Genomic DNA, 16,640 nt, shown 5'->3' on the forward strand with positions numbered 1-16,640 from the left:
AAAGGTGCTAGGCAATAACGAAAATGAACCTCTTGATATAAAGTATCTTCACATGGGGAGCAGTCAGATACAGCGATACTTTGTTTTTCTTTTTTTAGATAGAACTTTTTAAAAATCTGCCCTGTAATTCCAGAAACATCTAATGGTCATATCAAAATCATCCATTCTGGAAAATCTCACCAGCAAAACTACAATACATAGAGAGGTCTTTATTCCCAACTCAGCTAGTTGTAGCACAATCACAGGCAGTTGCCTCACCAGGTGGGATGGGGGTCACCAGATCCCCATTCTCTACATCGGTGCTGGTCCCAGTGGCTTGATCCACATTTGTCATATACCAGAGTTGGAAATAACCATGTCTAGAGGACCTACCAGCTCTCCCGACATGTCTGTTTTAGGAAACGCTTTCCCATAATACCATAAAACAGCATTTTTTCATAGACCCCTGTATTGTGCCATTCCTGCTGCAAAATACAAATAAATCGAAAATTGGTCGTTATTATTCCCATTGCCAATAGGGTGGTACCCATACAGACTGTCCAACCAGGGGCGACCGTTTCAGACTATACAGGGACAGCCCCAATCGCCAAGAATGGTAAAGTCCAGTTGTTGATTCATGCATTTCCAGGAAGAACAAAGGAAAGATGATCCAGAATTATTATGGCAAGTACAATCATTTGCTACAACAGACATGTCAGTAAAGCTTACACCTCCTCTTTAAACCCTTGAATAGCTTATCTTACAGTATTAGCAGTTTTCTTTGGAGCACACACATTCATCCTGAGGCATTATGGACTAGTCCAGTACATCAAACTCTTGATTTTTTTTTTACAGATTGTGGTAAAGAAACCACAGAACATATACAAGTAAAATTAAGGAAAAAAAGTCACGAATCACACATAGGACTCAATCCTCACAACATATACACTATCCCTTATCAACACCAAATGATTATATGGCTGCAACATCCAGGAGGGTGTTAACTTTTTCCTGGCATTCACAGCTAACATTACATTCTCCATTAAGGACAAGTTCACATGTTGCAGAAACGCAGCGAAAACCGCAGGTTAGAGTTACAGTACGGTTACAGCAGAAGATCCGCAACGGTTTGTTTCCTCCATTTGTGAATAGGATTTGCTTTAATCCCATTTACTTTAACAGTAAGCATTTCTGCTGCTGACAGACTGCAGCGTTTCCGCAGCGTGTGAACGCGCCCTAAAGGATTCAAGGTTATGACCTTCTTGTGTCCTATTGAATCGTTTTACATCGGTTTTGGAACAGCTGTTGTATCACGGTTGTGTCTGCAAGAGTTGAAATGTCTCCCAGTTCTTGATCGTTTTTGGCAATTTTTCTTAACACCCGTCTCATTATTTTTCCTGTACAAAGATATAATAAAAAACAAAAAAAAAAATTGTCACTTTTCAGGAACATAAAGTGCAGAAATCGATGAGGCAGTAATTGGGGTTTATCAGGTTTCAGAAAATAAAACAAAGAATGATGAAAAGAAAAAGGACTATTTTTCAATATACATGTTGTATGTCCATTACTATAGACTAAGATCTCATTTACACTGACAGATGATCGCTCAGACGACAGTTTGAGTGACCGTCTTTGCATACCTTATAGTAGCCAAGTAGCTACTATACAGTTATAAAGCCCAGCCAGGGCCCCTAATAGAACAATACAGCTGTTTTACATAAGCAAACAGCTGTATTGTTCTGCATGCTTACAGACCGTGCCCATTGTGAATTTACAACAGGACACGGGTACAGGGAATCTTATCAGCGCAGCTGGCTGTGATAACAGCCCGCTACGCTGATAACTGCTGATGGCTCTATTCAAGAAAACTTGAAGTGAGTGATCAATGACTCGCGCACAAAAACTGCACGATGTCCGTGCATTTAGACGCAACTAGAATCGCTCAAAAGACGGCTTTGAGCGATTTTCGTTGTGCCTAAATGGGTCTTTACAATACACACGTTGACAGTCATTAACATTTCAAAGTCGAAGCCACTTTTGCGGACATGGCCCGATTTTTCAATTCGGACCTGACTTTTTGTGGTTGTAAATTTTTTTGAATGCTTTTACTTATGCAAGGGTCTACGAAATTATATTTTTTCGTGACGTCTTGTACTTTGTTAGTGATAAATTTCAGTAGACTGTTGCATTAAAAGAAAAAAAAAAAAAAAAGTCCTGCCTCTGGCAGGGCATAATAGGCCACATTTTGGCCTTCAGACTGCCATGGAACCCACTGGCACACTGATTGGATTGCGGGAGTGGCATTTGGATGAAGGAGGGAGCCCCCTTCTCTAAATTCTCAGCTGCTGCGGTCTGCTTTGACAGTGGCATCTATGTGGTTGAATGGCCAGGATCAGAACCAGCTCTGATTCTAGGTACAGCAGCGCAAGTCCAGCTGTTAGTTACAACTAACTTCCATGAAAGATACTGCAGAAGCAGCTCCTGCGCCCACATAGTGCATGACCATACATTTACAGATGGTTGTGCTAACACCTTGGCGGTCGTGAGGTACATGTGCATTCCTTGTCATCAGGGGGTTAAATAAGAAACCTCATTGGGGATTCCTGTGTAATCGAAGGGCAGACTTTATTGAGACACAGGAGGTCAATGATAATTATGTAACACCAATGTTAAATAAATGCTAAGTGGAGCTTTAAATGGAGTTTCCATTTTTGCTTGGATAAACCATCACTCTATGATTAGTGGGGGTCCAACTTCTGATCTTAATGTAGGGCTGCATCGCTTTCTAGGTTTTCCTTGCACAGTTGGGTGGCTGCGAACATCACTGTACAGGGTAAACTTATGGGATGTAGGAGGCATCATCCAACGGACCAGGAGCTGGCTTAGCAGGACATTTGAATGGAGTGATCGTGTCCAGCGAACACTTGAGACACAACTTGCATATTCTATGTACGTTACAAGGGAGTAATAGCTATCATTTTAGAAAGCTCTCTGCCTACCTTACATCTTGGTGGGAATCATTTATGAAACAAAACAATATAAAAGATGACATTTTACTTTGAAAGACAAAAGTAACATCAAATAACTTTATATAACTAACAACGCGGCCCTCCCCTCCCCCCCACCCCTCTTTTTGTTTTCTCCTCCCACTTTAAAAAAAAAAATTGTAACTCCTTTATTTATCCATCGAGGTTGCTGTATGAGGGCTTGTTTTTTGTGGGACGAGTTGTATTTTTCAATGGTGCTATTTAGTGTTCCTTATAATGTACTGAAAAACGTTAAAAAAAAATTCTAAGTGGAGTAAAATAAAAAAAGAAAACAAACGACATTCCACCATCTTTCAGTGCATCTTGTTTCTACGGCGCACAAACCGCAACAAAAACGACATGAAAACTTTATTCTATAGGTCAGTACGATTGCTATGATACCAAATGTGTGAAGTTTTTTTTTTGCTGTACTACCTTTTGATTTTTTTTCAATGACATTTATTTTTTAAAATTACTTTATGCCACCATCTTCTGCACGCCATAACTTTATTTTTCTGTTGACGTAGTTGTGCGAGGGCTCATTTTTTGCAGTACATCCTGTAGTTTACGTTGGTACCATTTCGGAATACATACGACTGATAGCTTTTTATTGCATTTTTTTTATGGAAGACAGGGTGACTGAAAAAGTGCATTTCTGTTTTTTTTTCGGACGACATTCACCGTGCTGGGTAAATAATGCGCTACTTTAATAGATCAGACTTTGACGGGTGCAACGATACCAAATACGTATTTATGATTTTAATTTTCTTTTTAATAGATATGGCAAAAGAGGGGCGATTTAAACTATTACTTTTCCTTTTTCTTTGCAATTAGTAAGACTTTATTGATCTGATTTTTACTTTTTTTTTTTTAGTCCTTCTAGGGGACCACAGCTAGCGATGCTTTGATCGCTCATGCAGTATGATATAATGCATTACATCATACTGCAATCTGACAGGCAGTCTTATCAAGCCACGCCACGGGGATGGGCATTTAAAGGGTTAATAGCAGTGATCAGCCGTGCGACTGATTGCAGCTATTGCTCGCAGGTGTCAGCTACAATAAACAGCCAACGCCCGAGCTGTATGAAGAAAGGTTGCCCCGCGATCTTTCTTCCTATATATCCGATGCTGCATGACATAAATGTTCGTCGTATATCGGGAAGGGGTTAAATATCCAGTTAGCAAACAATGTAAAATAAAAACATAGTGGACCATTTCTTACCTGAGCGTGTTTTAGGCAATCCAGGAGCATTCTGGATATAATCTGGAGTGGCAATTGGTCCAATCTTTTCCCTTACTAGAAAGATCAGTACAACACAATGAAAGAGGTTTCTGATCATGTAAAATGCTGAATCAAAAACATTTATAAGGATAAAAGTCATTACCTAATTTCTTTAGTTGATCAGATAGCGAGCCAGTGAACTCGTGTCCATCACACAGTGTGACAAAGCAATACAGACATTCCCCCTTCACTGGGTGAGGATGACTTACAGCAGCAGCCTCCGCCACAGAGGAGTGTTCAATGAGTGCGGACTCCACCTCGGCTGTGCTCAGCAAGTGACCTGAGGGTGGAGTGAAAGAGCGGAGCATCAACCAGTATAGTCAAATGATCCATAGATGATCACATGATCACAACTGGGAGGAATGTTCCAATCAGATCCTTCCTGGGGTAAATTAGGCTTTCTACTACACAAGAGATGAAACAACTCACCAGATACATTAAGCATGTCATCAATCCGTCCAGTAATCCAATAATAACCATCCTTGTCTCTTTTACAACCTTAAAAAAAATTTAAAAAAAGTTATTTTCAGGCTGTTTTCAATGACAAACTTTACTTTTTTTTTAATATTTTTTTTTTTTTTTTTTTTTAAACAAGCAGCATGGTAATTGCCTTTCTAGATAAAGGTAACTTTAGGTGGCAGTCAGACAAATCTCAATGGTCATTCCTTTATAAATGGGAAAATTGTGGGTTGTAGAAACCATAAATGCAATCAATCCACCTGAAGTAAACACCGAAGTTACCTATCGAATGGCAACAAGCAGAGATCTTGAAGAAGGAGTTAATGCAGGAAGTATATTGCAAATTTGTACAGACAAATATATAAAACTTACCATCTCCTGTCACATAATATCCAGGGAACTTCTTAAAGTAGGTCGCCTCAAACCGTTCGTGGTTCCCGTAGACTGTGCGCATGATTGCAGGCCACGGTTGTTTAAATACCTTGAAAATAAAAGTAAAAATGTGTCACCATAAGAAACGTGAAAAATCATGCAATAGTTATTTACCAAAGAAAATACAAGATTTTGCTTTCACTTTTTTGTAGTAAATTAGCCCTTTCCAATCCACTGTCTGACATCTTTCTACATTCAGATTGAAGCTTCTACAGCTTTAATGTCAGCAGACGTCCGCCAGGGTATTCTTACCATCTATTGACAGCCACTCTGCTGTCGGAGCCTCTCTGGTGCACACACACTGGCTTTAGCCAGCAGATGGCACCGTTGTATAAAAGAGAAAGCTTTTAGGAAACCCTGAATCCAAAATTGGATTGAAAAGTGTTAAAGGGAAACCTGTCACCAGATTCATGCTGCCCGAACCGGAGGCAGCATGAACCCAGGACAAGTGTGTACATTGCGCCCGTGTATGCTGTATTATGAAACACTGCAGCGTTTCAGAACAAACTTGCTCTGAAGTTCCACACAGCAGTACGCTCCCAATCAAGAGGGCAGGCCAAGCTGTGCCCGTCTCTCCCAACCTGGTCATCAAGAGTGACAGCTCCTCTTACTATAAAAAAGCAGAAGAGAGCTGTCATTACATGGCAAAGAGGGGGAGCTGACTACTGATTGATTTACACAGCTGGTATCAAACTCAGTAGAGCTATACAAATCTCTATGCGGTGTTGGCAGTAGGAAAATATGATTATTGTAAGTCAAAAAGCAGGTCGCAGCATGTACATCACTGTGGCCAGACATGGTTTACAACCTACAAATGGCTTGGCAAGAGGAGAGGCGGCGGAATGTAAAAAATAATAAAAAGAAAAAAATGTTTTGAAATTAGATTTGGGTCTACAGAACCATTTACTTACCAAATAACCTTCAGCTTCTCCTTCAAGTTCCTCACCAGACTCATTCAGGATGGCAGGGACTACTCCAAAAAATGGGAAAGTCTTAACAAAAATTAAAAGAAAAAAAATAATAAATATTGTACTCTTTATTTCCTACCCTCCATCAACTAGTATTTTGCAACAGTAGCTTGAAGAGTGCAATGCTTATGGCTCGCTCACAAGAGCGCATGGGGGCTGCATATTATGTAAGCATCTTTCACCGGAGTAATTCACAGTGAAATACGAATGTAACACGCATATTTACTGCAAGCTTTCAACCCCCACAGCCTCTAACACTATGTCCTCACTCTACCTAAAACTAAATCTCTCTAAAACTGACCTGCTGGTATTTCTACCCTTCGCTAACCGTCCTCATCCTGACATCTCCATCTCAGTGTGTGGCACCACCATAACTCCCAGACAGCATGCCCGCTTCCTTTGGGTCATATTCGAGCTCTCCTTTACCCCCTACATCCAATCTCTTCTCCGAACATGTCAGCTGCACCTCAAGAACATCGCAAGAATCCGCTCTTTTCTCACTATGCACACGCTAAAAACGCTTATTGTTGCCCTCATCCACTCACGGCTCGATTATTGCAACTCACTGCTGATAGTCCTCCCCTGCACCAGACTCTACCCTCTCCAATCCATCCTGAATGCGGCAGCCAGGCTCATCTTCCTGTCCAGCCGCTACTCGGACGCCTCTGCCCTGTGCCGCTCACTGCACTGGCTGCCCGGTAACACAGAATTCAATTCAAACTCGCTACCTTCATCCACAAATCCCTCCACAGTGCAGCGCCGCCCTATACTGCTTCCCTCATCTCAATCCATCACCCAGCCCGGGCCATCCGAACTGCTAACGAAACTAGACTGAGTGCCCCTCTAATTCGAACTTCTCATTCCCGCCTCCAAGACTCCTCCAGAGCAGCACCGGTCCTCTGGAACGCACTACCAAAGGCTACCCGAGCAATCCAGGACTCACAAAACTTCAGGCGTGCTCTAAAAACGCAGCTCTTCAGGGAGGCATACCACATTCCCTAAACAAACCCCACTGTACTCCGCCTGATAACATGCTCCCTGACCTACTGACTGCAATCTCTGCCAGCCACGATCAACTGCCCTTGCAGTCATACCGATTCTGCCATCACACGGCTTAATGTCTGACCATTGTCTATGTGTATAGCATCCGTCACTACACCTCCCCATACCGTGCACATCTCCAGCCCCTTTACCTTCTGTATCACCCCACTATTCGTAGTATGTAAGCTCGTTGGAGTAGGACCCTCACCCCTACTGTTTCCATCAACTGATACTATGTAACCGTGGTTCTGTAATTTTTGTACTTTTGTCTTTCTGTATTCCCCGTCTTTGTTAGCGCTGCAGAATATGTTGGCGCTATACAAATAAAGATTATTATATTATGCTTCTAGAGGCCTATTAGCATCTAATAGGACGTGTGAAAAAAGCACATCTGAATGGCCCAATGTAAATCAACAAGCTTTTAGGACTGCGTATTATACATGTGAAAGATACACACATAATACGCAGCCCCCACTTGCATCAATTTAAGATTGCTTCAATCAAAATTGACCCCCCCACCCAAAAAAAATAGGCTTGTACATTAAATAATCCCCGAGTACATGGTTAAACAAAAACCCCCTTTTGTCATCAGTTATTACTGTACACTTAACTTACTGCTGAGCCAGGCTTGGTTGGTGTTGCACCTGGAAGTGGAGTTAATACATGGCCCCCCTGCAAAGAAATAAGTACTTATAAAACAGTAATTCTTTTGCAATTCATTTCCCTTTATTCTAACAATTCAAATCAGGAAAATATACATCTGCTCTGTACCATTCAGCGCCCTTCCTCAGGCATCAAGCACTATTTCTCACCGTTTCTGTCTGCCAAAATGTATCAACAATTGGACATCTCTTCTCTCCCACCACGTTGTAATACCAAAGCCAAGCTTCAGGATTAATTGGTTCTCCAACAGTTCCCAAAATTTTCAGGGATTTCCTACTATACCTGCCAAGAAACATGTATAAATGTTGAACATCCACTGCAGATGTAGTAGTGCTTGCTCCATTTAATAAAATAGTCATGTGGCGCTAAGGAAAAAAAACAAGATGTCATTGGGAGGGCCATGGGCACCAATGCATGTGCGGAGGTCCCTGTATTAGTGATGTCAAAGGTGATGGCATCACAGGTGGCGCATGACAGAAAATGATGTCACCATTAGCTGTATAGACTGATCCCCAGAATCCGCAGCTGCGAGACAGACAACAGCTACATGCCGGTCCATGGGTAGTCCTTGCTGGAGGATTTCTGCCTTGCTTTAAGATTCCATAGTATGAGAAAATGCTACGGAGAGTATTATTGTTTTGATATTACTACTGAGGTCATTGAGGGTTGTCAGAAATGTTCTTAGGTTCACACTGCTATGGTTATTTGCTTCAGAAAAGTGTGAAAAGTTTGCCATGACATGACAGGCCCTCCACTGGAAACATGCATCCATACATGCACTCTTTGGTGTGGCCGCTAAAGGAGAAGAAAAAAAAAACAACAAAAATCCATACCGTAGATACCCTTACCCCGCTTTCACACGGCCAAGAAAACCATGCAGGATTTGTGCACTGCAAGACGCACGAATATGAACCCCATTGTTTTGAATGGAGTCATATGCGAGGCATTTTTAACACAAAGACGCCTTGCATCTGTGAGGACATGGCACATTGGCGAGCCTGACATCGAGCCGGGCTTCATGGCCCGATATCGCACTCGCCCGTACGAAGTTAGCCTTAATCTAGACCTGCATTCGGGCTTCAAGCTGTAACACTGCATTGATTAAAGAGAACCAGCCATGTACTTTATGCTGTTCTTACAGAGCACAGCATCACGTAGCGACAGGCAGATGGATTTCAGGAGTCTGTCACTTAGGGCAGTGGTCCCTAACCTTTTTGGCACCAGGGACCGGCTTCAAGCACGAACATTTTTACAAGGCCCGGCAGGGTTGGGTGGGACATGGGCAGGGCTTTGGCTATATGGGGCCGGGTTATGAAGGGGGTTGGAATTTAGTGCATACTTATTCAAGTATAACATTTAGAATGTCCTGGCAGTACACACATAGGGCAGTATAATATATCCACCGCCCCACCTGGCAGCACACACATAGGGCAGCATATAATTTATCTCTCCACCCCCCCAGCCCACACATAGGGCAGCATATAATTTATCCCCCCCCCCCCAGTAACAGGCAGCATATAATTTATCGCCCCCCCCCCGCCAGTAACGGGCAGCCCCCCTCCCCAGTGGTAAGCAGCCCCCCCCCAGTGGTAAGCAGCCCCCCCCCAGTGGTAAGCAGCCCCCCCCCCCAGTGGTAAGCAGCCCCCCCCCCCCAGTAGTAAGCAGCCCCCCCCCCCCAGTAGTAAGCAGCCCCCCCCCCCAGTAGTAAGCAGCCCCCCCCCCAGTAGTAAGCAGCCCCCCCCCCAGTAGTAAGCAGCCCCCCCCCCAGTAGTAAGCAGCCCCCCCCCCCAGTAGTAAGCAGCCCCCCCCCCCAGTAGTAAGCAGCCCCCCCCCCAGTAGTAAGCAGCCCCCCCCCCAGTAGTAAGCAGCCCCCCCCCCCCCAGTAGTAAGCAGCCCCCCCCCCAGTAGTAAGCAGCCCCCCCCCCAGTAGTAAGCAGCCCCCCCCCCCAGTAGTAAGCAGCCCCCCCCCCCCAGTAGTAAGCAGCCCCCCCCCCCCAGTAGTAAGCAGCCCCCCCCCCAGTAGTAAGCAGCCCCCCCCCCAGTAGTAAGCAGCCCCCCCCCCAGTAGTAAGCAGCCCCCCCCCAGTAGTAAGCAGCCCCCCCCCCCAGTAGTAAGCAGCCCCCCCCCAGTAGTAAGCAGCCCCCCCCCAGTAGTAAGCAGCCCCCCCCCGTAGTAAGCAGCCCCCCCCCGTAGTAAGCAGCCCCCCCCCCGTAGTAAGCAGCCCCCCCCCCGTAGTAAGCAGCCCCCCCCCCGTAGTAAGCAGCCCCCACCCCAGTAGTAAGCAGCCCCCACCCCAGTAGTAAGCAGCCCCCACCCCAGTAGTAAGCAGCCCCCACCCCAGTAGTAAGCAGCCCCCACCCCAGTAGTAAGCAGCCCCCACCCCAGTAGTAAGCAGCCCCCACCCCAGTGACAGGCAGCCCCCACCCCAGTGACAGGCAGCCCCCACCCCAGTAACAGGCAGCCCCCCCAACCCATATACTTACCTCCTCCCCGCTGTCAGCGTCGGTCCCTCTCTGCTTGCCCAGACGTTAGTGTGCAGCCCTGCACGCTTCCTCCCCGAGTCCTCTCCTGGGGAACTAATGAGCAGGGGACTCGGGGAGGAGGATCCTGGTTGCACACTGATGTCAGTGTGCGCCGGGACCAGCGCAATTACCAGCGGGGAGCTGCGGCGCCCCCACTGGTAATCGCCTCAGTGGTCAGCGGCGTCGACACGCCGCGGGCCACATAACACAAGGCAGTGGGCCGGATTCGGCCTGCGGGCCTTGTGTTTAGAAGAAAAGTTCCGCGGACTGGCGCTGACCACCTAACGGCCCGACCCTGGTCCGTGGCCTGGTGGTTGGGGACCCCTGACTTAGGGGGATAACTTGCAGTGTTTTTTAAGAACTTACAGCTTGTTTGTACAGCTCACAGCAAGAGATGAATCCAGTTTAATAATTAGGCGCTACTAGATCCCACTCATCCACCCCGATTGACAGTTTTCTAGCAATTACACTGCATACTGAGAAAACTAACAATCACAGAGGATGGGTGGGACTAGCAGCACCTCATTAATTAACTGAACTTTGTATTTGTTTTTCACTCACTTTTATCCTGCATAAAAATCATCGCCGGCTCGCTCACATCTCGTTACGCCTAAACACTTCCCACTCAGTGTTTCATAAAAGATTGTGAGAACCCAGCAAGAAGTGAACAATTCTCAGTGATGATCTGTCTGTTTAACCCCTTCATGACATGGCCTATTTTGGGCTTTAGGACGCAACGATTTTTGGCGGATTTTCTTCTCCATTTATCAAGTCATATTTTTTTTGTTTTTCCATTGACGCGGCCGTATAAGGGCTTGTTTTTTGTGTGGCGAACTGTAGTTTTTATCGGCGTCATTTTTGGGTACATTGACTATATTGTAAAACTTTTATTCTTTTTTTATGATAGCAGGGAGAGAAAATGCATCAATTCTGCCATAGATTTTTTTTTGCAGTGTTAATCATGCAGCATAAATGACACAATCCATTTTTTCTGCGGGTCGGTACGGTTACAACGATAACAAAATTCTTACCTTTTTTAGGTTTTTCCACTTTTCTGCAATAAAAACCCTTTTTTTTGTAAAGCTTTTTTTTTTTCTAAATCGCTGCATTCAAAGTCCTGTACCTTTTTTATTTTTTCATGTACGGAGCTCTATGAGGGCTTATTTTTTGCGAGACAAGCTGTAGTTTTTATTGGTACCATTTTGGGGTACATACGGCTTTTTTGATCACTTATTGCGTTTTTAGTGAGGCAAAATGCTAAAAATTAGCATTTTGCCTCAGTTTTTTAGCGTTTTTTTACGCTTTTTTCCGTGCACAGTCAAAAGCATGTGCAATGTATTGTACGGGTCGTTACGGATGGGATAATACCAAATATGTGCGGTTGAAATTTTTTTTTTACCTTTTTTTAGGCTAATCTTAGAAAAAGCATAAAAAACTTTTTTTTACATTTTTTTTTAATTAATTTTTTCACTCTTTTTTTTTACAACATTTGTGTTCCTCTGAGGGACTTTCACGACAGCCCTGATGATCACTGTGATAAGGCATGGCAGGGCTACTGCCCTGCCATTCCTTACCGCTTACACAGCGATCTCAGGCACTGGCAACACAGGACGCCAGTGTCTGGCGTCCTGCTGCCATGGCGACAGGCCGGGCTCTCGCAATAACATCACGAGAGCCGGCCGAAGACACAGAGGGAGCACGCGCTCCCTCTGTGAACTCTTTCCCTGCCGCAATCTACTTAGATCGAGGCAGGGAAGGGGTTAACAGCGGGACAGCCGGCTCCCACTGCGGGATAGCGCGGGATCATATGTGATCCTGCGCTATCCCCAGGATGCTAGTTTACGCCCTGTTGCGGGAAGTACCCCGCTCCCAGGACGTAAACTTACGCCCTGGAGCGGGAAGGGGTTAATCATTCGGCACGAGCAACTAGTGGGGACGTCACTTGTTCATGCGCTCGTTTAAACGAGAATCGCCCTGTGTAGAACGGGCAATACCTCTATGTGTCCATTGTATTACTTCTATGGTAATCAGATCTGTCTATAAGTTGTGTGTACCGTTCTTATCAATACATGCACAGTGAGTGATCAGTGCAGGAGACAGAGAGGAATAGTCTTGAAAAAAAGCATTTGCCGCTACTAAGATATATCAGTTTCTTATATTTGCTTGTACTATTGATTTATGGGGGAAAGAAAAAAAAAAAGTTTAAAACTTCAGGTACTCTTTTAAAAAGGGGCTGTCCTGTTACCATTAACCTAAAACCATTTAAATAAAATTTGTCATGCTATAAAACTTTCTAATTTGGTCTCATAACCAATCCTCTGTGCATCCAGAGATACAAGCGGCAGTGATGTGAAGCGGATCCCGACTGTTTTCTTTATTTCTGCCGATGTCCTGTTCATGTACTTCCCCATTTAGTTCCTACCAGGACAATTTACACTGCATCACTAGTGACGTAATGCCTGTTGCCTGGACAGATGTACCGTTACTGAAGTGTCTTATCCGTGCGCATGCACAATCTGTATCGAGAGTTGTACATGCGCAGTCCAGATGGGAAGTGATTGACCTTGGCAGGAGGTCCCAGACCATGATAAAATTGGCAGATGGCAGTAAATGAGACTAACACTATGGACAGCAAAATAAAGCGAGAAAGGTACTTTGAAGGATTTGTATAAGCGTTGTGAACAGTACCAGGAAGGAAGGAAAAAATAATTTGAGTGGGAAAACTGAATGACAAACTGATAAAGTATCTACTGGTGCGATACCTTTTAACTGGCTCCTCTCCGAACTTCATCAGCAGGCGGATTGCGGTTGGTGCTGTGTAGAATTTGCTTACACTGTACTTATCAATGATCTGCCACATGCGGGAAATGTCTGGGTATATGGGCAGACCTTCAAACTGGGAACAAAATGGAAACAAGTTAAAAAAATATATAGGACGCCAAATAAATGGTGAAAGGAAGCTATCCAAAACTGGAAAGCCAAAACTAAAAGCGGTAGCATATGGTATGAAGAATTTACTTACCAATACACTGCTTGCCCCATTGGCTAGTGGTCCATAGGTGAGGTAGGAGTGGCCAGTAATCCATCCAATGTCAGCAGTGCACCAGTATATATCATCATGATGGTAATCAAACACATACTTGAATGTGGTAGCAGTGAAGATCATGTAGCCTCCCACAGAATGTACAACTCCCTGTGAATTGGGGGAAAAAGTGGGTTATTCCATCCTTGCATCAAGGACATCACCTTTACAGGCAAAATTGCCTAAAAAAACCCCCAATAAATCTAATTTACATTTCCCTTTGCCAGACCCTTTTTTGCCCCGAGTGCATGTACTCACCTTGGGCTTGCCGGTAGACCCACTGGTGTACAGAATAAACAGCGCGTCTTCAGCATCACACCACTCCGGCTCGCACTCCGTGCTGGCATTCTTCACAAGTTCGTGCCACCACAAGTCCACAGATGGATTCCATGTAGTCTGAAAATCAAACCATACATCTCTGAATATACATTGCACTACTTGTTTATTCCGATTTTGTGCTTGCAGACGCACTACTCCGTAGGTGTGGCACCTCTAAATAAAAGGTGGTTTTCATAGGACGACTGTCACTTCATTTTAGCATCACCGCGTAATGGTTACATAAGGTGCATTCACAGCTTAAACTAATTGTTCCTTTTTTTGTTCCATACAAGCTTCCATTCGCCAAATGTCATCTTTTCCATGCCTTCTATGCAGTATGCTTATTTCTCTTAAACCATCAGGAGGTTCTAGCACAGCTGCTGAAAACAGCACTGTGATGGAACCCTTGAACAGAAAGGAACCGAACCATTCCATTGCATTAGTGAAATAGACACCACTTTGGGGGCTTCCGGTTGTTTTAGTTATATTTGGTAAATACAATAGGGTAGTTGGTTATTCTATACTCCAAATAGAATAGAAATTGTAAAACAGACATCAAAGTAATGCAAGTGCATGGTTCTGATTCCTTACGTTCAGGGGTTCCATCACGGTGCTGTTTTCAGCAGCTGTGACCGAATCACCTGACATATTACTATAGCGAAATATAAAAAAAGGACTGTGGGACCGCTCTTACTGCGCCAGCACCGCACTTTGGGATTCAGAACATGGGCAGTAACATACTTTCATCTTTTCATCATCAATGTTGTCACATGAGCTGGGGACGTCAATCAAGAGCAGGATGGGGTGCTTTTCGCTAAGGGGAGAGAAACCGGACAAGTTCCGGAGATGAACTGCCTATCGGGTGGTTTAAGGGAAATTATCATACTGTGCAGAAAGTGCAGAAAAATATTTGGCGATTGGAAGCTATATGAAAAGTTACTTTAAGCTATGAATCACACATCTTACGATAGCATTGCTCGGTAATGCTAAAATTCGGCAGCAGGCAAATTCTTTAATGTAGAACAACTTTGATTCCTTGTCAAGATCATCCAGAAGTTGTACTAAGTAAGGTGTTCACAAGTGGTTTAGTATTTCCATGTACAAGGCATGCAAGCGCATACAGAATCCCCTGCACTTCCAAAGATGTCGCCACCAAAGAGGTCAGCCAAAGTAAAAGTCATCACAAGATAATGAGAAAATGCAAACAAATCCCTCCCCTGTCCAAATATAGTAGATGCAAACAAGTGGAGGTACTAGCTGCTTGTTTAGGAGTGGGAAAAAACAACTATAAAGTGCCATGTGAACAGCGTATTTATTGGTGGTTTCCATGCACTAACAGTGTTCAAAAAGGCAGCAAATACAGTAACTATTAAAGAGGTCTTATAAAAGGGCTAGATACATCCAAGACTAGATTGTTGACATAACTAAAAGGTGAGGTCTCACTTTAAATTAGTAACAGCCCGAACCAAAGTGCAGAATTTTTAGTGAACTCCAAAATGCAAAAAGGTAAACTGTAAAATGGGAATTAGAGGCAAACACTGGACCAAATACAAGTGCACATTTTTTCGCGTTTTTGTAGCTAAAGCTGGCCATATACATTAGATAGCCACCTACTTCTAATTGAACCACCACTGAATGAATGAATGAATCATCTGGTGAACATTCATCACACAAAACGCAACGATAAACATTTTAGTCCACCACAATTGTTCAAAACTGGCCATATACATTCAATGGCCCAGAGCAAAAGATGAAAGATCCTTCTGGCAACAATCCTTCAACAAAAGACCGTTCAAGCATGAATAAGGTTTATTTCAAAGGTCGATCTTTAGTCCGACTATCGGCCGAAAATATCTAAAATTGGCAAACTTCTTTTCAGAAGAGGAGTCAGTCATTGGTCAGCTAAAATAAATTGTTCGTTTTGGTTGAGATTGTCCATTTCCAATAAACTTTAGGCTAACGTCTATGGGCCCTTTTAGCAATTAGTGACCAACTATTAACCAAAAAAAAAGTTCAGAGTATGATAAAAAAAAAGCAGTGAGATTTTTACTGCTTTGTATTCTTCCACACATCAAACTTTGTTTATTACCTTAGATGACATCAAGGGGCATTGTACATAAAGAGTGCACTCCGACAGCAAAAGTCAGAAATCAGTCATGCAACACAGATTTTTGACAGAAGCAGCCAGTTCTCAACTGATCCGCTATCAAAACAGATCTGCAATTTACAGCCTGACAGAAGCATGAACAACGTTCGTAAATTATAGTAACTATCAAGCTGAAGAAACCTTACACAAAGGGTCAACTGAAGTATTTATACCACCACAAGCGGGCCAATTGGATCACGTTATGATATGACAAGTAAACATATCCTCTGATAGCTTTAAAGATTCCAAGCAAATCTTTTTCTCTATTGCTAGGCTGGAATTGGCAGGCATGCGCTGTTCTACACCCAATGCTCACTGAGCAAGCGCCAGAAGTGTTCCTGGGTTGGACATGAGGGAATAATTACAATTGGTGGACTGTGCTGTCCATTATAGGTGGTAAGCACAGCTAGTGTCTCATTATTGAATGAAACTGTGTATGTGGTACTATTGGAGATTAGACTGCTTGTCCCGGCTCTATGCATTTAGGAGCTGTCATTGTGGTGCGGCTCTCAGTATAGCCTCGTTCTTTTCCCTGATGATGCATAGTTAGGTGAAACTTGCGGGGTAAGGGGTGAGGAAGTCAGTTTGTAGACTTCTCAATTCCCATACTATGATGGCATGATACATTATCCACGAGAACTCTCCTCCAGCCGCCCTGCCGTCAGCGATCCAGCGATGCTCAGTCCTGTGCAGTGCGAGCATCACAGGGGCGAGTGTTTG

At 43.9% G+C, this 16,640-nt stretch overlaps 1 protein-coding gene across 2 annotated transcripts in view; it reads right to left on the reverse strand.

The window, feature by feature from the left end:
- Positions 1–804: 804 nt before the first annotated feature.
- ACSS2 (acyl-CoA synthetase short chain family member 2) overlaps positions 805–16,640 on the reverse strand; it is a 39,733-nt gene continuing 23,897 nt past the window's right edge. For both annotated transcript variants that reach the window (XM_066587936.1, XM_066587937.1), the window contains 11 exons: positions 13,715–13,852; positions 13,397–13,567; positions 13,137–13,270; positions 8,002–8,134; positions 7,805–7,861; positions 6,092–6,172; positions 5,121–5,229; positions 4,719–4,787; positions 4,393–4,569; positions 4,230–4,304; positions 805–1,376 (listed from right to left, as the gene is read on the reverse strand). In XM_066587936.1, coding sequence (XP_066444033.1) covers positions 1,249–1,376; positions 4,230–4,304; positions 4,393–4,569; positions 4,719–4,787; positions 5,121–5,229; positions 6,092–6,172; positions 7,805–7,861; positions 8,002–8,134; positions 13,137–13,270; positions 13,397–13,567; positions 13,715–13,852 — 1,272 coding nt within the window. In that variant the 3' untranslated portion in view covers positions 805–1,248. The remainder of the gene's footprint in view (positions 1,377–4,229; positions 4,305–4,392; positions 4,570–4,718; positions 4,788–5,120; positions 5,230–6,091; positions 6,173–7,804; positions 7,862–8,001; positions 8,135–13,136; positions 13,271–13,396; positions 13,568–13,714; positions 13,853–16,640) is intronic.

Source organism: Eleutherodactylus coqui, chromosome 13, assembly GCF_035609145.1.
Source record: "Eleutherodactylus coqui strain aEleCoq1 chromosome 13, aEleCoq1.hap1, whole genome shotgun sequence".
NCBI classification, from domain to species: Eukaryota; Metazoa; Chordata; class Amphibia; order Anura; family Eleutherodactylidae; genus Eleutherodactylus; species Eleutherodactylus coqui.